The sequence below is a fragment of the Nomia melanderi genome, chromosome 2 (genome assembly GCF_051020985.1).
Source record: "Nomia melanderi isolate GNS246 chromosome 2, iyNomMela1, whole genome shotgun sequence".
Classification (NCBI taxonomy): Eukaryota; Metazoa; Arthropoda; class Insecta; order Hymenoptera; family Halictidae; genus Nomia; species Nomia melanderi.
This window is the reverse complement of record NC_135000.1, coordinates 22,321,477-22,345,748: the sequence shown is the minus strand read 5'-3', so window position 1 is coordinate 22,345,748 and position 24,272 is coordinate 22,321,477. Positions and strand designations below refer to the sequence as shown.

At 44.1% G+C, this 24,272-nt stretch overlaps 1 protein-coding gene across 10 annotated transcripts in view; it reads left to right on the top strand.

The window, feature by feature from the left end:
- Positions 1-12,956: 12,956 nt before the first annotated feature.
- LOC116424730 (bromodomain adjacent to zinc finger domain protein 2B) overlaps positions 12,957-24,272 on the top strand; it is a 65,347-nt gene continuing 54,031 nt past the window's right edge. For 2 of the 10 annotated variants that reach the window (XM_076365211.1, XM_076365210.1), the window contains exons 1-2: positions 12,958-13,001; positions 20,560-20,719. In XM_076365211.1, coding sequence (XP_076221326.1) covers positions 12,978-13,001; positions 20,560-20,719 — 184 coding nt within the window. In that variant the 5' untranslated portion in view covers positions 12,958-12,977. Of the gene's footprint in view, positions 13,002-20,559; positions 20,720-24,272 lie in introns of all 10 variants that reach the window. The other 8 variants (XM_076365217.1, XM_076365215.1, XM_076365216.1 and 5 more) reach the window with 5 other exon arrangements.

The following is a 24,272-nucleotide window of genomic DNA, read 5'->3' as shown; positions in this document are numbered from 1 at the left end:
CACGGTTTACTGATTTGTGTGAAGACACTTCGGAAAGTGAAACTGTGTTCCTACACGAGGTGATTATGATACCGCGAATAATTATGACGAAAATTCATGATCTAGCCGAACGCCGCGACAGCATACAGTCGTTTAAAATTCAAAAAGCCTAGGTGGTACGCGTAACGTAGAACTACGTCAGCGGCAACACGTTGCAGACTTTGAAACGACGTGGAACTACGTCAGCGGTGAGCAGCTGCGGACTTCAAAATTTCAATCTACGTCAGCGACTATCAGTGTGTTAAGTATCTAATTTTCTAGTCATCACCGCGTAAGCGCACTTAAACGTCAATTGACACGAAATAATGTAATACTTCCAAATATCCCTGTATCTACTACAAACATCAGAAACAATAGAACACATCTGAATTAACCCCTTGCCCTATGATTTGTTTCTCATCTATCATCGACATAGCAACTTTATAATATAATAATCTTTAAAATATAATGATAATTTAAAATATAATAATCGATGACAGAAAGACAATACTCCATTTGAATTGACAAAAATTAATATGCATGCACGTTAAATTCCGTTTAAAATCTTCATCGCGAGTCCCACGCGTTAAAAACCGGAACAATGCTCGCCAAAACATTTCCCTTCAAATTCTCATAATCCGAAAATCAAATACAAGATTAATCGAGAAAATACGTGTTTAATCGCACGGGCGTACCGTTCGCCGGTAAACGGAACATGAGACTCGCGATTATTTTTATCCGTCGCCACAAGCGTTCGCGATCATTCAAAACCGATCCGAGTTTTCGAATTTGTTACAATTGAACGGCGGCGTACATTGTATCGGCGCGAAATATTTAACGCAACCGCGGCTATTCCGCTCACGGAGAGGTGTATATCCGGGGCTGCCTGCTGCAGCGTAGAAGGGATTTTGTAACGTGAAATATGACGTCTGAATCTCGTTACCCGGGTCCCGTAACATATTGCGCGCTGCCGGAGGATTTCGGGAGAAAGGATTGAAGGGGAGACGACAACGCCGGGTCACCTGTTTCCTCCGTGTTTCACGGCCGGAAACCAGCGTCGAAGCTGCGCCGACATTTTGTCCGAACTATTTTTTGAACCGCTTAATTTTCACCCCCTTCAAATTCCCCGGCGATTCTCTTCCCCTTGGGAAAAGAAGAGAAAAAATTATTCAAACTCATTCTCTCTCTCTCTTTTTTCTTTCTTTTTCTCTCTGTGCGTGTGTGTAACTCCGTAACACGGTTTAGCAGTGCGAACGCGTTAAAACGCGGCGAACAAACTACTTCACAGCAGTTTTCGTTATATTCCCCGGGACATATCTCTGACACGTATTATCATATTTTTCGCGTAACAGGTTCATATACCCGCCGCTACGGGCGACGTTTCGGATTTGCATGCGGTTATGAATAACGCATAAGCCTCTAACAGTGACAAACGGTTCGAATTACCGTTGGCGATCGAACTCGGATAAATGATCGATGTTAATAACAATCCGTTTCAGTTACTTTCTCGTGTTCTCTGTATCTTCTTTGATCTGCTCCTCTGTTCCTCGAGTAGACGATTCACAGTGTTGCTGGGATTTTTAAGCGTTTACCACGCGATGATATGGTTGATTCAAATTTACTATCCATGACTCGGTTTTCCTCTTGTTTCTTATAGACCAGAGCAATCGTGTACACAAAGAAACGAGTGCTTTAATATTCATCTTTCAAATCGTGATAATTCTTAAGTACCTCGAGAACTATTTTCTTTCTCCTACACTCGTGAAAACAATCTTAAATTCAATGATCCAAGAGAATTCTTAATATTCCCAGTAACTATGAGAATGCATGCAGGCATTAAATTACTCCGAATCATTTTAACTGATTACACTGATGTAGACTCTATAAACGATAACAAATCAATTGTCCACAACGAATATGAAAAAACACCGGTTCAACGGTTGTCGAGCGAGCGTTCTAATTATTTACCAAGAATGGACTGGCTCGTTTAGACTTCAATTTTGTGGGAATAGAGGTCAGACGAGCGACCGTTCGGTTAATGGAAACGCACCTGTACGAGACGAGTGGTAAAAAAGGAGTTTGTTGCAGAACCTTTCTCAGCGTCGAGGAGTTGCGCGAGGTCAGGTTCCGTGAGTGCCGTTATCGGCGTTCCCAGCGTCGACAGATAAGAGCATCCCTTCTTAATTAATGAATTAACGGCGAAAGATAACCGGTCCTGGGGGCCGGCGACCGCGACCCGTCGTCAAAATCCTTAATCCTCGTGACACGGCCAATTTATTTGCCGGTCCGCGCCGGCAAGTCGGCTTAAAAGAGGGTCGATTAATTAAACAAACGCGGCCGCGCGCGATTTTTTTTCTGCCCCCGCCATCGTTGCCGCCGCCGCCGCCGCGGTTCGGGGCGCCATTGAACGTGACCCCGTCCGACTGATCGGGATTCCCGTTTCAATTAATGGGAATGAGGTGGTCGATGATTCTGTTAGCCGACTCTCCGTCGAGTTACATTTTTCCGTGAACACGTTGAGTCAAGCGTGTAACAGGTGCGTTTGATTTACGCGCGGCTTTTTACACGTTCCGGACATCGTTAATGGATATTTTTACGAGCATGTTGTACGGATGTGAATTATACAGTGCCGCGATGATTCAGAAGTTCTTACTTGGTCGTTCTAGTTCGATTATTCTAGTTTAATTAGCACGCTAAGTTATAATAATTATATTAACGATAGTTGGTCGGGCAGTTATAATTAACGCAGATGTTACAAAACCACAAGGTTCTTCGTCTCTTTGATTAGCCGGTGACGAATGCAATGTCATCTTTCGTGATGTCACCTAATTCGAATGCTCTAAACTCCCACGAAACGATGAACGTTAACATTAAAGATATATAATACAATACAATAATCTATCTGTACTTATTCCTACCGTAACTAGTCGAATAACTGGTCTCAAAATAGAACTAAAGAAATTAGATCAACTTTCTTAGTAGAGACAGAAACGGAAGGAAACAAAAGATTGAGAAACTGATCAATCAGACAGTATAAGAATGGATATGTATAAACGAAAGAAACCGAGGAATTGTAAATGAAGTTTTAAAACTGGCTATTTCGACCGGTCGTGGTACGTTTAGTGTTAATGATCCAAGTTTCTCGTACAACTTAACTTCCACCGCGAAGTAGTCCCATTGCAAAATCGATCACATCCCACCATCAAAACGATACTCCATTCATTTATCAAACCACTCAGCATCCAGCAAAAAAAAAATCCGAAATATTCTGTCGGACCTGAAACTCGCGAACGGGAAAAAAGAAACAATCGACGATGATCGTGCAAAGATCAATCTCCGACCGTTCGAGCCAGGAACGCGATCCGGCGTTGCTCCCCTTTCCTCCATTCTCCGTCGTCGTCGAACACGAAAGTAATACCGCAAACGAGTAAATTGATTTCGAGCTGGAAACGAGCGAGGGTAATATTTGTCGAAGCGGTGCGCATAGGTACTACGTGTACACGCGGGGCTCGTCACAACGCGGGTATCGTGCCACGAGGGGGGTTGAAAACGCGGCGGAACGTTCGTATAGGCGTCCGTTAATACGAAATCAATATTATCGCCGGGCTTGTATCCCTCGCCGCTCCGTTCCGCCGTGTCCGTTCCGTCTGACGATTTTTCGAGAGGGTCCCGGACGCTCGTCCGACGACAAAATTAATTTTACAAAAGCGGTGGTTCGTTCGCGCGAGATTAATTTCCCTCACCTCTGCCCTCTACCCTTCGTACCCTTCCACCACTCTAGCATTCCGGACCCCTTCGTTGACGATTTTCGAAAATCCGACGCCCCTTTTATCGTCCGTTCCGCAACGAACGCAATTTTCCTGCGCTCCAAGGAGAGAGACAACGATTATCGGCGGAAACAACGATGTACGGACTCGCTAATTACCATTGTTCAGCGATTGAAGTATCAGAGAATTTGAGTTTAGATTGCGGATCAGTTTTGTTAACCCCTTGTGCTATGATTTATTTTTCAGCTGTGATCGGTGTAACTGTTTTGTCATTAATGATTTACGAGAGGTATGATAATTGATGAGGAAAGAATAACATTTCGTTTGAATTCACGGATATTGAGTAATATTTATTGTTGGAAGATTCTGTTTATATTTGCCGTGAGTCTTGTACATTATTATAAGGCAAGTGGTTAACGATTGTTGTTGTTTCTTCTTTTTTTTTGGCGAACGGGACACGGATTCGAATAAAAGTTTCATTCGTTCGGAATATTCTGTTTTGAATTGTTCTGTTGATTTCAGTTTATATTATTCTCCTTCTTCGGTGCTAGATTGTACTTATTTGCAGAAGTGAAATTATAAATTGGAGAATGAACGCTGAAAACAACGGGCAATAAAGTAGTTTGTAATGTTTGATGAAGATTATAGGTGTTCTACACACCGGGCGTAATGTAGAATTATTACGGCGTCTGTTTAATTGAAATAATGCGGGATAATTGAAGCAAATAATGAGTGTGATTAAGAGCAAACGGATTTACGTGATCGCGGAACGTGTACAAAAAGAATCACAAGAAAAGTTAGACTAACCGATACACCTGTTGCAGTAGTAAAAAAGATCTATATCTTAATTATGTATCTTCGGATAATAATTCAAATAGGATGAACCGGTCAAATTGAAGTGACATTGTGTAAAGTAAATCTTGTCTCGCGATCGCGAAAATTGTAATATCAATTACGACGATCGTAAAAAGAAAAACTCATCAATTTTTCATTCCGAAGTGCCATTAAACAACCGCATGACAGTTAAAGTATCAAAATTGATCAATGAATCGCGCGAACCTCGATCCGGATTAATCGGCCGCCAAAGCGTTCGAATTTTGGCGGCAATTTCGAGGCCGCCGACTGAACCGGAAACAAAACAATCACCGGCGAAACACGAACCAATGCTTTTCCCGCTGCGTTCCATTTATAGATAAATCGTTCGAATTGATCTAATCGCGCGCGCACGCGAGACCGTCGAAGGGAGCCGGAAGCGCGCGCCGGTAACCGCAATCTGGATGTAATCCAAATTTTGTCGCATTAACCAAATTACCACTTGCGCGAGAATGAGAGCGGTAGAGGGCGGTGGGAGAAAGAGAGAGGTCGGAGATCGGGACGCGATGTACCGTCACGTAACGGCATTATGCGAAACGGGTTCTAATTTCTCGGTCGACACCGCTGACGCCGCGCTGCGCCGCCCCCTGCGCAAGAAATCCCCGCGAATTTCGCAAACACATTCCCGATTCTCGCTGCCGACCGACGAAACGGGGATCATAATGGATTTTCCGACAACCTTCGGGAACACCGTCGTTCCCTCAGCTCTTTTCCCCGCGAGAATCGATGCATCGTATATATTCAACACCCGACAGATTAATTTTTTCACGAATTATCAATCGTGCGATTAATATTTCATGAAATTATCATTTGTACGATTAATTTTATCTCGAATTACGACTTGCACGATTCGTTTTTCTTCGAATGATCAAATTGCAGTTTATTTTCGTGACACGGAATTATTGTTATCCCGTTGATACATAAAATATGATGGCTTTGTTATGGTGTTAATAGAATTTTATTGAATGAAGAAATTCAGAAGATTTCAAATGGAAGTTAATGCTTACACTAGAATTCTTTCGTAATCTTTCTCTTTACGAGTTTAGGATTGATGCGGGAGTTGATCGATTTTTCAATGACACCGGTGCATTTGGGATGATTTAATGAATTCTTATTATATAATACCTTGAATCTTTTATTAGGATTTTATGAACATTAAATCATCCCGCTGGAATCCTTTTTAATCGTTACGTGTAATAGCCTTCATCAAAACCAGAGAAGAAGTTTTATTGCTACGAAAAGTGTTCTGGCGGTAGTTGTTAGTGGCATAGTTGATACGTTCAAAAGTAATGGCCTGTGACCGGATGTTCTTGTAGACATTATATCTGTAAAAGCTGTCGATCAGGTGCTCATTACCCAAACTCGTTAATCCCACGACATCGAGTTTTTTATTATTTTGACTTCTCCTGTCACCGTGTACAAAATATCGTTTAGCATCATAATTAGTATGTTAATATCGGAAATAATTAAGTCCGCGAAGTACCAATTACATATATACTTCACTACACTTCCGAAGATAATCCAACGATGCAGACGGTTCGCAAATAAATCTTACAAAATTAACACGGCTGAAATGGATGCTCGCATTTTCCTTTTCAATAAAAAAATGAAAAGAAGTCATTGCATTATGATGGTATTAAATTCCCTTATTACACAAGCCTTATTACCAAATATCAGTTAAAAATTTCTAAAGTGCAAAGGAATATTTATATCAACAGAAATCAAAGATTTTCATACTTCATTTCCATCGCAATGATTTCAGTCTCATTCCAGTGTTTAAACGAATAATCTCAAAAAACAGAATCTTCCATAAAAATCTGCGATCTTTTTATTACATTCGACGCTACACTAATTTAAACGGGATTTCCTTGCGTCGAGCAATTACATCCGGCGCATCCCGTCAAGAACTTCCGAATGAGGTGACTTTAAATATTTACCCCACCTCCACACGTATATGTGTCGTGTCCCGTTGTCCTGTTCGTGTATACATATTTATCACGAGTGGCACCGTAATTCCTTGTGAACTGGGTGCACTATGAATATGAATGATGCTAATTGCGTGAGCTATTATAGTTGGTTCGATTTAAATAGCGGTCGAGCGTGGGCCTCCCGTTCATTGATACCTCCGGCCGTGAATGAAAACTGCTACTATTCGAGGCTGTTCACCCAACGATTTTTTTTTAACCGCTCCGATTTCCTATCACGCGGATTACACGTATCGCGTTCTCCTTTCTTTCCCTTTTCCTTTCCCTCACTTCGAGCACGAGAGATCGTTCGACTCGTCAGAACAAGCCGCATCGACCGAGTGCATAATAAACAACTGGAAAACAGTCCAGTTTCTATGCAAATGCCAGCTGAGATTTCCTAATAGCCGCGTGTTCGCTACCTAATTGCCCGGAACGCCGATAGAGGAACTCGCGGAGACCATTCGACGACGAAATATTAATGGGGGCTGCGTGTTTCTCTGTTTCAGGTGTGATGGAGCCTCGTGGAGCCGGCTTTTACTATGAGTTGAGGCCTCGTAATTAATCGTGAGTGCTTCCACACTTTCGGATCAAACTTTTCTCGTAGCATTTTTTACGGAACTCTTCTCGATCGAAAATCGTCCCTTCGACGTGATCTCACTGAAATCGATGTCCCCCCTCTCGCTCCGTTATTCACGATTTCAGTCCCGTAGTCGGCGACTCGTAACGTTCTTTATTCTTTAAATCGCATCTCGGCGTTGACACCTCCTCGCAAGAGAATTTCAGTGTCTCGGAGAAACCGAAGAGACGAAGAACTCGATCAAATAAAAACCGATACCGAGGTGTACTGACATTCTTTTGAAACTCTCGTAAAATATTTACTCGACTCTGAAATGAATCGATGGTGCTCGATTTATGGAATCATTATACGAATCAAGCAGTGCTTTCCCAAGGAAATTCACAGGCAAATTTCATTCTGTTCGAACCTCGCTGAACTGTGCGTTGATCGTTTCAGTAGGACAAGCTTCCACCGTCCACCGATGTATTTACCCGTAGTATTTATTCGCGCATCGCGCCACGGCCGAAAGGAAAACCAAGACCTTTCGGCCGGCCCGATACACAATCAAGGTCTCCCCGCAAAAAGAAAGGAAAAACGACGGGGGACGGGGGCAATTTTTCGAAGGAGTTTAGTACAGATTCGCAATTGAGTGGCGCGATGGTTTATAGTCGCGTTTTCATGTGGAAGTGGCCGGATCCTCGGACGGCCGGGCGAAAAGGGATAAAAAAATGGGTTAATTGTACCGTAATATCTCTATCAGCGTAGATTGCATCCTATTCGCGCGGTATAACTGGCGAACCGCGCGTCAGGTGGTTTTTATTCGCCGGTAATTACGCCTATGGGAAGACCAGCCAGTTAACGCGTCGATAACGAGCTGTAGTCCACAGTCATAAACGCACGTGTCAACGGCTAAATATTCTTATTTACAGTACTAAAAACTGAAATGGGTATCGTATTATACCGGGTAACTCGTTCCGCCGGCGTAAACCCGATCTCGGAATTCCTTTGGAAAAGATTGTTGTTTTTTTCCTCCGTTTCCCTCCCTCCGTTCCTTTCCGTTCGTTCGTTCCTTCCTTCGTTCTCCTTTTTTTCCCCGTCTACGATCTTCGACGCCGTGTTTCGATTTCCCGGCGTATTGGTATCGTCGTTCGGAGAGACAAGTCGGAGAGAGAACGCGGCGTGGAAGGTGTTTAGCTGCGAGAGAGCCGCCGGTGTCAAGGTCCACGTCGCCACGGATCCCAAGTTCACGTTGGATCAGCGAACGTCCAACTAAACAGCCTTTCTCTTCGCCCTTGAATCCGCGGCAGCATTGAACTATACCCGCGTAATTATCGGTTCAAGTACGTAGTATTATTCGAACAATACTGGCTTCGCCGACCGGTTAACCGGCACCGTCGGGATTCTCGGTTTCATTCATGCGAGCCGCCGGCTGATCGGTCATCCTTCTTATTATTTCGCTGTTTTGCGCTTTTTCGGCCGCGTGATTGCATACTTCTTGTAACGGTGGTCTGGTGCTTCACTTTTTCGAAACACTTCGCTCTCTTCTTCGTCCGATCATTCTTCTATTACTCCGTTAAATCGGATTATCTGTACGAGTTTGAAGTCTGGTGTGTTGATGTTCGTCGTTGTGAAATATCGATTGTATTTACTGTATCTGTCCGACGATTACTCATTCTTAGTTGAACAGGTTCAAGCTGAATGGTGAAGTTTCGAATGAAATTCTCAGGCTCGTTCATTGATCTATACGATTAGATTTACATTTACAAGGCTATACCAGTTGTTTGGAAACCTTATATTATTAGTGAATTAAGGGATACGTGGAAGTATAATTGAATTCAATGGTACCTATGAAAATCCTGGAACAAAACTACACTTTCCATCGCGGAGAGTTAGTTGTATTATTCACGAAAACCTTCAAAAACAATGTAGCCTACAAAGATCAACAATCCACTCGCAACAGCGCTTCATCTGCTCCATCCCCAAAATAAAAACTCAAACTCTGTTTGAAACAGTTATAAAACGCTCGCGAGCATCGTGAGGGGTAGATACAACGTTTCACGCTAAATAATGAGGTCATAAATGAAACTTTTAAGGCAGAACCTTAAAGACTTCAGAATCTTTCAGAAGATTCTTTAGAATTACTACTAATTTATGTTGCCAAACTATGGACTGAAGTGAGGGTGCTGATCTCAATTCAAAGTCTTAATGAGATCATTGCTTCTGTTATCATTTGAAACATGTTTACTTGAATGTCCGACCAATTTCAGAACCTGACTGCATCTCTACGGCCAGTATACCAGCTATTATACATTTCAGACATGAATACTCGCGGAACAGTAAAGGATCAAGAGTTCTGATCGATCACGTGTAACTGTATTGACAAGTATCACGTCGATATCGGAAAAGAGATGACGACAATTGAAAACTATCTAATCAAACCCGTATTCTTTCGCTAGCATTCCGAGACCCATGATACCTCGTGGATAAAAAAAAATCATGCGTACGTAATGAGACGCACGATCGCCGTTAATCGCGGGACTAACTGTGGATGTATACGCACAGGATGAGGTGGAAGGCGGCGGACACCGCCAGGTTCACCTCGCGGAGAGAAAAAAGAGAGAGAGAGAGGACCGCCCGGTTTCCGCGGCGCGCTGGAAAGCGTAGGAAAGTCCCTGTTAGCGACGCTCTATGCCCTATAGCATCCATATAACCGTCGTATTCGTGGCTGTTAGGGGGTGGGCGGTCGCGGGGGTGTACGGCAGCCACGGTGAACGGAGAAAGATGGAGAGGCAGTGATAGAAGGTAACGCGAAGAGCGAGAGGCGACCGGGAACGGGATGGAGATAGAGAATAAGCGAGAGGGTGACAGAGAAAACGAGGTAGCGGAGAGTAAGGGAGAACGAGAGAGAGCGAGAAAGAGAACTCGAGGGATGGTTTTGCTCTGGTGGCTCTGTATTGATTGCTACTCCTCCCCCTCCCCTTCCACCGACTCCTGCGACCATATCTCTCGTTCTCTCTTTTTCTCCCCGGATCTCTCTTTCCTCTGCCGTGCTACCTTTCTCTCCTCCTCTCTCTCTCTCTCTCTCTCTCTCTCTCTCTCTCTCTCTCTTTCTCTCTCTCTCTCACTCCCTCCCTCGCTGTATATTTCTCCTTCTACACGTACCTGTCTTTTTTCACCCCCCGCAACCCCGCGCGCTTCTCCGCTGCACACCTCGCCCCTCGTCGTCCCCCTTAGCCCGGTTTTCCCGCGTCTCTTTCCACGATAGGCATCCCACGGTTCGCCGTCCTCGTCCACCCACCGGTCGTTCGTCTCCCTTTCGCCACCCCCTGGCCCAGGTCCCTCGGACGCACACCGACGCGACGCGACGCGACGCGACGCGACGCGACGTCACGAAGAGAGACCCGTAACCGTCCGACCAGCTCTCCCGCGAAAACCATCAAGATCCTCTCCCAGCCGGGGTCCTGTAGCTCGTTTCACTCGCCGGTATTCTTTTCTCTGTCCCGCCCTCTGTTCGCCTTCCTCCGTTCGTTCTTTCTTTTGATCCCGATTCTTCTTCTGCTCTGGTTCCCGTTTCCTTTATTTTTCGTTCGGCGTTCGTCGCCAAGTCGGAAACGCCAAGCCCTTAGTTATAATTGACGCGGACGCGAGGATCCTGCGAGACCTCCGCCGCCGGAAGCTGTTATTTCTTTCGGCTAAGGGGGAAATTGATTGATACGCGGTCGCTTGTCGGTGCACGCGGTTCTAGACGTTTTTCGATGGCACTGTGGATCGTTTCAGCGAGTGATAATGGCTTGAGAGAGTGTGGATTGATTTTGCATGTTAGATGGGGAGCTTGGTGTGGATGAATGTGGAGTTTTCTTCTTGAATTCCCAGGTAGTGGGCTGTGTAAATTGGATTCCTTCGCGAGTGAAAGATTTCACGGAGTGAAGGAAACACATTTGAAATAGGTTTTTCAGAACATAGTGTGCAAATTAGGAAACTGAAACTTGTCTTTCGATTGTCAGATTTCAGTGACACTGCTCGCCTAGATGAGGGACAGTTTAAAATTTGTTTTTCAAAATTAGAAAAAAAAAGTATCAAAGTAGAAATTACATTAAAGTTTACGTTAGGTCGCGAATTTATGTGCGAGACATCGGCTGGTTAATAGGTTAAAGGTGAAACTCCTCTAGCAGCGAACTTGTAGACGGAAAATCGTGCCTTAAGAGAATTTCCGGTCAAAGACAGTTCCAGACGGATCATGAATTCCGATTGATTCGACTGCTCAGCTGCTAAACAGAAAGATTCAACTGGCCGCCCCTCAGCTCACCCCGCCGATCGGTTAATCGATCATCTATCGGAAAACGATCTCTCAAGGCAGCGTCAGTGCATTTCTCCCGGTCGATTTACTCGTTTTATCCGCGCGCGTGCACTCGTATGAATATTTCAAACGTTTCCACGGAATGGTAAGATCTCGCGGACTTGGGTAATTGAACGTCGATGGCGGAAACGTAACTTTACCCGACAGCGTTTGCGTCCCGAAATTGACACCTGTCACCGTCCTCCGCTGGCCGAACGATCATTCGAGTGCCGGATATGTTTATACCATCCTCACTCGATATCTTCCGCGTTAACTATTAAACGGCCACTCTTTTTTCCGTCCGCATTACGAGAAATGCTGGACTCATGTTGCACACGTGCCGCGAAACGTTACATAAGATACGACGCGTCGCAAGCCACGTCGAGATTTTTCAAATTTAAATAATGCCTCATCATACTTTCATTTAAAAACACGAATTACGCGTTAGGCAACACTTATGGTGCAAAGTGAAATTTTTTAAATTTCAAATTTATATCTTTCTGGTTCTCAGTTACTGATACATACATACATTTCTATGCAACAATGCAATTAAGATATTTACTACACAATCATACTTTTTCATCTTTTTAAACACGGAAACGAATTTTCACGAACCGAATTTCAATAATTTCTATGGTTTACGAGATGAAAAAACTGATCGCTGCGGCGAACTTCATTTGCATGTTTCCTCGAGTAAATCACTTCGGTGTTAATTGATGCTGATTAGAGGCGTTTAGAAAACGAGCTACAAATGTCAGATGCCAAAGTGATCGATCGTTAAGAAAAAACTGCTCGCTTGGCGAATTATTATCCTAACTGTCGTGAAACGGACAATGCTCGTCGACGTTCAGGAATCCAGTTTCGTTCGATCGCAAATTTCTCCGAAGATTATCATCGGGAATATACTTTCGCAGCGGCGATGCTCGGTCGAGTCGCCGTGGGCAGTCGGGATCCGTGGCTCGCACGATCGAAATAAAACGACGACGCATCCTTCTCGCGGCGAAACAAGTTTTATAGACGACGCGTCACCGACGGCGAAATTACGCGAGCAGCCCGCCGTCGGTGGCACCGCGACACGATGGAGATATCGTTTTATCTCCGTCAATTACCGGCCAGACGCTTGCTTACGGACGATTCGACGCAGAATAGCCGGAAAATGTTCAAGTTACCCGGAACCGGCCAATGTTTCGCGTTTTATCGAAGTCGACGGACGTGGCTAGCATGGCACGATCACGTCGCGGACTTTCCCGCGGCTTGTGTTTCCTGTTCATCGATGGATCTCGAAGTTGCACGTTCGTCCTCGGTTGAAAATAAAATAACAAGTATATCTCGTTCGTCGTCGCGTTCGATCTCAGCGAAGCCTCGTTGCGCTTCGCGCACGCTTGTGGCGATATTATGAAGCTTGTCATGGAAACACGAGTGTGCGAATGATGTGATTAAAGTGGAATGATGCGAGGGAAATGTTAATTCCCCTGTTTTCACAGGTATGATCTATCGATAGTCGCTTATTTGCTTGGTTGGCAATAAATTTGGACTAGTGACTACACAGCGTAACTAGTGACAATGTGAATTGGAATGAGAATTCGTGAACTGTTCTAAACTTGAAATTGTCAATTACAATTCGGTGATGTAACGGTGTATAAGAATTGTATGTTATTTAGAGAACAATGGGTTCGTGTATAAAGACATATAAAAATAGTAAATTGAAGATATCGAACAAATGTTTCGCGGAATGTTTTAATTGCCAGGAGGAGAACACGTGGAAACGAGAAAAACGCTCAATGGACGTGTACCTTTTTTTCATGTTCGAGCACGATATTCGCGAGAACTGTAAACAATGGTTCGCGGTAGATCACAGTTTCGTTCGTCATTTGCAAACAATTATTTCATACCGCCGCTCGGTTCGAGAACGAAGCGCGGGAACAGAGAGACACGCGCGGTACTGATTAAATGATTGAAATCTACAAATAAAATATAAATGATTATGCAAATAACTGGCGTTGTAGTTTATCGTACACGTTGATCAGTAAATAATACTCGCTTTGTTTAACGTTCTTTCCCCCCCCCCCGGTCTCTCTTTCTACTTTCTGTGCGTCGCGATGTGCGAGGAGCTTTTGTTGCGTTCCTGCGTGCCGCCCGTAGAAAATTTTCCCCGGAAATGAAATCACCTGCCGTGGAGGAACGAGCGCTGGGTTTATTCATCCGCGTGCAATTTATTTTTCGACCACTTTGCCCGACAGACTGTCGTATCGAGGAACAACGGGAGATCCGTTTGAACTTCAGAGCCGTAATGTTCTCCCGCTTTTTTTTAAACTACGCTTCGTACTACTATTTTTCAAAGAACTCTTTACGAGAACCACGAAGTTCTGTGAAGTAGGTCCCTAAACTGAATTTTCCCGTTTCTACTTCTTTCTCATCTCGTGGTGCTTCGTAAACTTCACCGGTTTATTTTAACTTCATCTCTATAATTGCCGAGTTTGTTAGAAACTCTTCTAAACACTAAAATTGTAAATTTTTGTAAGATCGCGGTACACTTTGGATAGTTTAACGAAATCATATCCAAAAATTACTCCACGTTCCGTTATCGAGCAAACTTACTAACACCGATACAACTCGGCATAATCGACGCTATTCAATTAAACGCAAGAAATCTCCTCGTGGTCGCAAATTTTCCAGAATATTTGCAATCGGATTAACTCGAATTCCACCGGATTAATTCGAAACTTTGACCTAACGTTCCACTTTATTCCCCGTTCCTCTATCGTTCTGTCGAAGAATTTACCCAGCGGATAACTCCGCGGAGAGAAAACACCGGCCGAGAAATTTCCCTAGAAGTAATATACCTCTGATCGAATCGATATTCCCCCGCGGCCTGGTCAAAGATCGTCGATCGGCGTCGCGGCGCACAGTCGATCATAAAATGGCGAAGTTTCCTGGCCGTTGCAACGCGCCGGGCGGCGGTGGAAACTTTCATAGCGATGTCTGGGTCACTATGCTCGCCCGCCGCAATAACCGATAAACTTTTCACGATGCACCGGTGAAAAAGAAGAGGGCCAGGCCGCCGCATGTTCAGCAAGATATACGAGGCGCAGCCCCGCATCTATTTCCATGTTATTGTTACACGCCGGACCCGGACGCCGCGAGCCGGCCGCCATCTTTCTTTTCGGCCCATTCGACCACGTTCTCATGCGCGCCGACGAACCGCTCCAATGGAAATGTTAATCTCCGCCAACTCTTTCCCTTTTCCACCGGCTGTTTACCACATTAACGCTCTCGCGGTATTTTTCGTGTCGTTATTATTTATTAGCCCGACGCGTCCGCGCCCGTGAAATCGCCGTTTCGCGTGGAGGAACTTGGACCGACGTATTTTTCACTTTTCTCGGTTACTTTTCGTTTCGCTGAAATTGTTTCTGTTGATTCGCGTGTTCCATGGAATTTATATATTTCTCTGTGATCTTCAGAATAGAATTTCTTTGTATTTCCTAATTGCTTCTGGATATGTTTATATTATGTTGTTGATTTATTATTGTACACCATCAGTGATTGTTGTTGTATGCTTAATGCAAGAAAAGAAACTTGACAAACAGATAACAATCGTGTTCAAATAATTTATGTAACATTACGAAATTTTAATTATAACATTGATGTACTGATATTCCTGTGTCTTTTGTGTAGTTTTCTATAAACAGCGCTTGGAAATACGTTGAAAGAGCATCAAACGAAAAGCGATCTATTAGCTTCCCGTCCCGTTGGTATCTCTTTATTTTCGAGACGCGTCAACCTTGCCCGATTTTCTTTACGCCGATTCAATTGTTGTTTGCCAGAGGCGCAACGCCTCCCACACACTCGATTTAACTGCGGGTTAATGGTACCAGTTTTGGAACCGAGTGGATGTAGGTTACCGGGTCTCCCGTTTAACGTGCTTCCTGCCAAGTGATGTATGCTTTTTCTGATTCGGTTGGTAAGGACGTCGCCGGGATGCACAGGTCGCACTGCGCGCCGACTGTGAAGCGTCACGGTTTGGCAAACCGCTATCCTGCCAGCTACTTCAACTTACAAGTTTATCTTAGGAATGATGAAGTTAATGGCCACGTGGATTATACTCGAGAGCTTCTTGTAATCTTCGAAGTTTATCTTCGGAGTCTTCGTTTATTCCGACTGTACAGTGACGATCGATACACGTCGCCAATAATGATCTTGTAAATAGTCTTAACTGTACTTCTGAATGTTACCTTATCATTTGAATGAATCGTAACGATTGGAAGAACCATCGTTTGCATATCTCCGTACTTCCAAGCCACCTACAGTGAAGTAACTTCAATCTTTCAACAATCTTTCCAGAAACTTAAATCTGTTAACAGTAAACAGATACTACGACGATCATCCACCTTTCTATCCCCTAATTCTTCTTTCCTAACACTCGAACGAACATACAAATACCAACTTCAACTTCTTACTCGCTCCCATTTAAATCGCTCTTCCGTCTCTACTCCCTCCATCCATACATTCTAAACGCCACAAGAATATTCCCAAACCAGCCCCATAAAGTTAATCGTCCCGCCAACCATACAACTCTCTCAGGTAGCAGCGATGCTCAAAAATTCCGGGCCTCATCAAGAACACATTAAGTTAGCCGTGCAACGTTGTCGAACGAGACCGTACGCACGCGTCGCGGATACGGGAGCGGCAGCGTAATCTCCGCAGCTACCATTTTTCTTTCGGCGTGTGTCCGCGAATCCTCGAGCGGCAAGTTTTTCCCGGTCGAAGGAGCGTAACACTGGTCGAGAAATCGATGGTCGGGGCCGCGCTCTGCCTTCCTCGCTCTCTCTCTCCCGCGATTCACTGCCCCTTTCACCCTGTCTCTCTCTTTCAGCCACCCTCTTTACTTCTTTCTCTCTCCGCCCTCGTCGCAGTCTCTCGTTTCCTCTCAGTCACGCGGAGCCACGTTGATTCTCTCCCGCTGACCGAGGAGAGTCTTCCTTCTTATTCGTCGTCTCTACCCGGTTCGGCAATTTACGAGCACCTCCGAAGTGCTCGCGCGGCTGAAAACCGGGTACCGCCGCCGCCCACCCCGTCCGCCGACCAGCCAGCCCGACGGACCCTCTTCTGCTCCCTCCCCCCCACTACTCCCCTTTCGGTGTACGTATATTCCCGTGTATACCGGGGAATTCGACGCTCGTACTCGGGGACTTTGGTATTCCCCGCATGGAGCCGAGTATCCGGGGAACATTGGGATTGTGAGCGGCGAATTTTTAGCGACCGGCCATCGCCGCCGGATCGCCCTCGTCTCGCTGCGGCCGGAACGGTATTCCGAAAGTATCGCGGCACTTGTTACCCCGCCGTCCATAGGTGCGCGTCGATGTTGCGAATCATCGTGAATGTTTGGATTTGGTTATAATTGGTATTCGGGTTCTAGCAGAGTCTATTGTCCCCTTGGATAGCGGAGAGCGTGTTCGACTCGGGTAAATTGGTTTGCCGATTTTCGAATATGGAAAATTTAGGGTTCATGGTAGTCGGGTGTTGAGGAACATTTGTATGTTGCTTTGTTTATCTGGCCTTTGGATTCGTTGCGGTTTTTGTTCCGTTGGGTTCGGAGAGATTCGTGATGAAGGTTTGAATTGATATTGTTAGCTTGTTTTGTTTCGTTGATAGGATGATGGTGTTAGGGTGGCGGACTTTTCAAAGGGATGTTCGGTAAAATGGACGATACAGGTACAATCGGATGTTTGCGATTGAACGTTTGCAAGTAGGATTGGTCCGTAATAGATTGTCGAGTTAGCCACTCGTATTAAATCGGAGGAATCCGGAGCATTCTTTGAATTAATATTCTTTTAAGTGCAGTCTGGTGTGACAGAATTCCATTCCGGATTTTTTATTGACTTTTTTGAATCACCGCTTATTGAGTCGTACCGTTCATTCCAGGCGCTTCGCATTGTTTCACCGGACAACAGTTTTATCGTTGTTGAATAGCGAATTGTGTCGTCGTTTATTACCTCGGAACTAGTATATTCACAATAAGAGCCGAATTCTCGGTTTAATTCTGCATTTGATTTCATAGTTCGTATTAGACTCAACGCTCCGAGTACTATATCAACAGTTACCCGATTCGTTGCAACGCATTAATCCTTTGCCTCGATATTCCTTTCATAAAACTTTCATTAAGATTACTTCATTCTTACCAGTTCGCAATAAAACAAACTTCGTCGCAACCGCACATTCGCTTTAAAGATTGATCTTCCGTCTGATAGTATCTCTAATGTAGAACAGTTGAATTGCCCAAGTGATTAATATTTCTTTCTACAATCCGTGTCAATGCACTTGTCAAATTTTCAATAGTCTCACAGCTTAGAATCCACGACCGTAAATCGATCTGCTTAATAATCTTTCAGTAAAACACCTATATCCTTTCTTATATTAATAAAACAAGAAATCCCAAACGGGTATTACCATCTATATACCAATATGCTAGTATCAAATCATGAATATCGAGGAGAGATTTCCACCGTGAGCAACTCACTTGTTATTATATACGAGACGGAAGGGTTGAGCGGTGCGCACGACGTAACCGTGGTTATCCGACACAGTGTTACACGGTGTATGATAATAACGGTGCTCCGGTGGCTGTGTGAAACGGTGTCTAGCCTAGCACCAGCCTAACCTGAGTCAACGTTACAACCATGTATATTTATACAACAGCTGGGCAGGCCGCGGTAGGGGTGTGCCGGCAGTCAGCTGATCGAAGCGCTGGAGGGGAATAACGCGGGAGGGGAGAACGGCCTTTATTTAAAGCGCTCGAGGAAGCCTTTCTTCGGCTGGCAAACAGTCATCGAATGAACATGCGAGACACCGACGCGCTTACGTATGCGCGTGACTGAAATATTAACGTGGATTTTTCTCCCCGCCTCTCTTTCCTCCTTTCTTCTTTACGCGTCCGTCCATCCTTCGCTCCCACCGCCGTCACACCGAGGACGTAGCTGCCGCGCGAGGGGAGAGCGGGTCTCGAGACAACTGCGTCGACGTATTAACATAATTAACTGGAATCCAGACGTTGCGCAGACAATGCTTCCCCTTCTCCTGCTGCGATGTTTTTCCCTAAACCCGTCGCAGCTCTTTTCTGGGAACCGATATTTATCGGGGAAACGGTTCCACCGTTTCCTTTTTTGCGCGTATACCGCCGCGGTAACGAGATTTTCCTCCGTTTACGTAATTACTATGACGAACCGGATGTTTGCGCGGACTTTAGAGGGCGATTTCACGAGGAAAGTATGATAGAGTTTGGTCTCGCGTGTTAGGGGTTTTATTGCGTTTTTAGTGGTACGCGCTTGTACCGTTACACTTGATTGAAGTATTTGTTTTAATGTCTTGCGGATTCGGGGAAACCGTAAATGGATTTGTATGTTTATAATCTATTAATATATTGATCTAGCAATTAATAATGTTTTTGTGTTGTACTTGTTTGTTTTGTTTTTGTGTTATACTTGTTCGTGTTGTTTTGGTTTGGGAGAAACTATAATGCACATGCAGTTTACTGATTAATATATTTCTTGTTATTTCTCAAATATTTTTATAATGTCGTATAAGAAGTTCAATCGAAGTAATTTCTCGGATTTCGAGTGATTTCCAGAATTTCACGTCCTCTCGAACGGTTAAAATGTCGCGTAGAAAGTTCAAGGTCCGATGAGAGCCGTGGAAGGCTCGAATCATGGCTTATTATGAGCGAAGCAATGGAAAGAAGTTCACGGTTCGTTGGGTTCCGTGATGCGAGCGGATTATGCTTAAATTTAGGAGGAAAGTTTTCGGTGGCTCTGTAAATTTATGTAACGTGCCCGCTCGCTGTAAGCGGGGGATTCATTTTTGTAGTTTTCTTGTAATTGTTCGATCGTAAGGCAGGTCATTCGTATAGGTCGTTACCGTCCAGGAAATATGTCGCCGCGTTTCTGGGCAAATAACTCACCCTCCCCGATCTACCGATCTTCAATCGTCGCAACCCCAGGAAAAAAGCTTCTCGCTGGTCAGTTCCGCCATTTCGTTTTTCCAGTTCCTCCCTGTCACGACCTCCAATCAGTTTCCACGACAAAAATCGCTGGCACCCCTTTTCTTTGGCCTGTCTTCGTTTCTCTGCGAACCCCTTTCCGTGCCACATAAACTTCATGCTTGTCTTTTATATACTTAATTATCAATACCATACAATCGAGCAATATTACGATTATAATGATTGTACTCAGAGTAAATTAGAAAATAGCTGATCGCTAATTCTGCCAATCATTACGCTAATCGCATCTTATTGCTATCGACAAATCATTTTGACTCCTATAAGAATATCTAACAACCTAGCTCTAAAGATTCTGAATTCCCACAATTTCATTCATCAATCAAAAAAAGATAGATTTAATAACTATTTCCTACTCCTTTCTCCAAAGCTTCCAGATGAAACGAGCAAAAATTTCGTTCATGATAAGAATCGATAAATTAATCTTCCTTAGTCCCTAGAAAACCATATTCACCGAAACAATTATCAATTCAAATTTCCTTCGTACTCCCAATTACCTACCAACCTCATAAAGATTTAACAAATTCTAATAACGAACCCAATGTTCATCGATGAATTCAAATTCCATTACAAACATCGACAAGAAGCGAACTCGAAATCATCGAAATAAACTTTCCACACAATACGCATGCGAATACATAATCCCGAAGAGTCACGCCGCGTTACAGGGGGTTAATATCCGCAATCGTAACTCAGCGCCGGTCTCCGGAACCTCGAGGAAAAAATTCACAGCAGTCAGCTGCACCGTTTCCTTTTTCCCATGGAGTTCCTCCTCCCTGATCACGAGCTACCATCAGTTTTCCCGGCAAAAATGTTGAACCGCCACCGTCCACGGTTCCATCCCCGTCTTTCGTCCCCTTCCTCCCTCTCTTTCTTTTTCTCTCCGTGTTCCTCGCTCTCTGCCTCCGTTTCGGCTGCCATTTAAAACGAAACCGTTTCGCCGCGGTGTACGAAGTTAACGGCTCTAACGAAACGCTGATGCACGTTTTCAGGGGACTGGCATGGAGAAGGAGAACTCCGCATCGGGCGGAGGCGGCGGAGGTGGCGGAGGTGAAGCGGCGGCCACGGCGACTCCGGGCGCCACCTCCGCCTCCGAGAAACTCCAGGCGGACCAGGCCAATCCGTTGCTCGATCCGACGGCCCTCTTCGGCGGTAAGCAAATTTTTTCATTTCTCTCCATCTATTTATTTGCTCCACTTTTTTCGTCTGTTTTTAATTTTCCTTTGGCAAGTAAGGGAACGAGAGGATACGGAATATTCGTTTCGAGAAGATCTTAAACGCTGAAGGATTATATCTATGCTTTCATTTCTTCCCTGGTTCTACTACTTTTTTTTTTTAATATTTGATGCTACGATACATTAATCCTTTGTGGATGAATGAAGCTTCAGCGGCGGGTTTGAGCTTTGATATCTAAAATCGAATGCTGCAGATAATTTAATTGTTCGTATATCGAAAAGTTGATACGTGGGTTTCTTGTTTTATAGTATTTAAGACTTCGACGCGTGAGAGAAGTTTTGAAAGTTTTAAATTCTTGTCTTGATTACTTCCGATGTAATAGTTATCCGTGGCGTGGAAAATGAAATTCTATTAAAACTGCGTTTCTGTGAATCTACATACAAAATTGTAGATCATCGTAAACATTTGCAGTATAACGAAAAGTATACCGAGGATTTAATATATACACTGAAAATGCAAATCTGATGAAATATCGATTCTCAGGTTATTGTCTCTTCGGAAACCTTCGACACAAAGCTTAATGATTCATATGATTCTCGTTTTAGAAAACTCTGAATAGAAAATCGAATTTGCGCGAAGATGAACCGATAAGAAACCATTCGAATTGTATTCGCCGGTCATTGTATCGGCGGTTTTTCGCGCGGAGAGCGAGTATAAAAACCCCGGTGATTTAGTTGATTGTTTTGTGACCGAATCGAGTCGCGGGTACGGGTTTAAAGGAACAGGATCATGGTGGATCAGGTCGCGGTCGATTAATAATACGGTGATCGATGCACAAAGGCGTCGGGTATCGAACGGGATTATCGGCGCGATCCCTTTTACCTGCAATGCCTTGCGTTTCATTAATCAAACTGTTTTCAGCGACGCGAAATAACGGAGGGAAGACGTATAAATTCTCTGTCCGATCGGCGCGGACGTTCATCGCGAATAAATATCTTTCATCGTCCCGAGCTTAATCGTTCATAATTATTCTTCGTATCTTAATCATTCCCGGCCACTAAAACTTCGGTCGAAAAATCCTCTTCGAAGATCAATGAAAATCGTTTCCTCGGGCAGCTTAGTCATCGGTGAGGTGTACGTTTCCAACGACAACTTCCTCGTTCCGAGCACACTGTTCTACTTATCGTTCAAGGCCGCGACACGATTACACAGTGACCTTGAAGCCGTATTATGCTCAAGTTGAAGGTTGAACCTTTCGAGGATCCGTTGCAAGAACTCGCGACGCGACGTGTACGCTCAAGATCACTTCATTACGCACTCGTGACCTCGAACAGCCTTGAAACGCGGACCGTTGATCTCGATGCAAAAGTGGCTTGCCACATTATGGAACCCGAAGTAGTATAATTTATTGCAAACCAGAAAATTCGTGTCGAGATATCCTGAACCTTTCACTTTCCTGAATCCTAGCTTCTGATCGGTAACAGTCATATCGTCAATCCCTTAAATCGCAGCTTTAAATCACGCATCATTAGTTCATTATATAATTCGTTACATCAAGAGGATACACATCTAGATCTCTTCAATGTTTCCGTTTGCCGAACTCCAACCCTTCTTCCAATGGGACTCCACAATCCGGATTCACGCGAACCCACTAATAGTCACCTTAGAGATCTCCTAACGCCATTTTATATTTTTTTCTCGACGAAACCACGGTCGCTAATATTATATACGTGTTCCCGGGGGCCGGCGAAGAGCGCTGTTCGGCCACTTACTTTAATTAGCGCTACTTACACGTTCGCAATCGAGCCGACTACTCGGTTAGCCTTTCCTCTAGCGATTCGAGGATCCTTCTGACGGTTGTTCTCTTTTATTTTCTTTTTTCCCTCCCTCTAGCTCTTTTTTTCCTTTCCTTCTTCTCCTCCTCCCCCTCCTTATCCTTCTTCTTCTTCTTCTTCTTCTTCTTCTTTTTAATACTTCCATCGCGTCGAGGACACGACCGTGGCACTCACGCCCACGCGATACTCGACGTGCCAAGCGGCGTGTTTCATCCGAGTATTTACTTTAAGCGATTTAATACCGGGGACAGTTCCTCCGAGGAGAGCCGGGCCCGAACCTCGATAACTTCCATCCGTCCCGGTGCTATTAACTAATTAAACCGTAACGCCGTGCGCACCACCGTCTTCATCAACGATATTTAACCGGCGTCGCCGCTCGAAACCGCGCCTCGTTCGCGCGGCAACGAATTACAGCCCCGAGTGCAACCCCTGCCCTCCTCTCCGTCCACGATTTTCCTGTCGCGACAATAATATTGCGGTCTCGTTGTTGTGCAACGCGATTACGTGTGCGCATCACTGCTCGGAAATTTCGAGGATCTTTCTGAGTTCATTGATTTCGATGTTTTCGTTTGTCTTTACGTTTCGGCATGGAATGGTTAGGTGTTTCGGAAGTTCGTAAGGTATAATACGATAGAATGTGAATTTGAATAGAAATTGAAATTGTAGTAGCAAACTTTTTTCTTTCGTTTGATTTATAGGGAATAATCTATAGAATTCGGAATTGTAGATTCGCAATTTATTTGAGTTATATTATTCTTTTAGGGAATAGGTTTCAGGGAATCGGTTTTATGGGAATATTTTACTGTTTTCTGCACCATATAGAATGACAGATAGCCAACGGTAATCTAGATATTTGAAAAGATAATGATTTCGATGCTAGTGGGAAAGTTTCTTCAGAATTGATTCTTACTGTGATTGAATTAGTATGTCCGTAAAATTGGCTTTTTCCTTTAACTGAACTAGTCAATATCGAGGAAGTTTTAGTATTAATACTACGTTTTATAGCGAATATCGTTCTTCAACTTGATTTTATTAGCCGGCAAGTTGAATTTACGGGCGACAGAATTTAAACCGGAATTTCTGGATCATTGTGTTCTACATGTATCTTCAGCAGAGTTTAATCAACCTTACCGCTTCCGGTTGTTTGAGCGTTCACATACAATGGGTGCTTTTAAGAAGATGGACTCCGCATGGCGGTAGAAAAGACGGAGTGACAAATTGTCTCAAAAGACAAAATTGTGTAGAACAAACTGTCCCGAGCTTAACTCGTGGAAGTGAATTAACTCGTCTTTTCTATGCAATTCTCTCACGTCATCATTTGTCGTTGTTCATTAACTTATTCAACAATTCCTATAATTTCTACTCTTGAACAACAATTCCTTAATCGATTAGCAATGTTATCGACGATTAAGATTTTCACATATGAGAAGATACTCCACGTGATAAAATAAAAATTGAAACATGGGAATTTTTTTATTTGCAATAGTTTCTTCGCGGAGCTACAGTACGTGACTACTAGCAAAAACTCCTTTATTCAATCAAGCTACCTACATGACTAAGCATCTAAATATCCAGCTATAAGAATTACAGAATCCCCACAAAGGATCTGCTCAGATTTCCAAGCGATCGAAAAGGGGGATTAAGACAATCATGTTAGGACGCAACTGCAATTAATACCCAGAGAAAACACAATT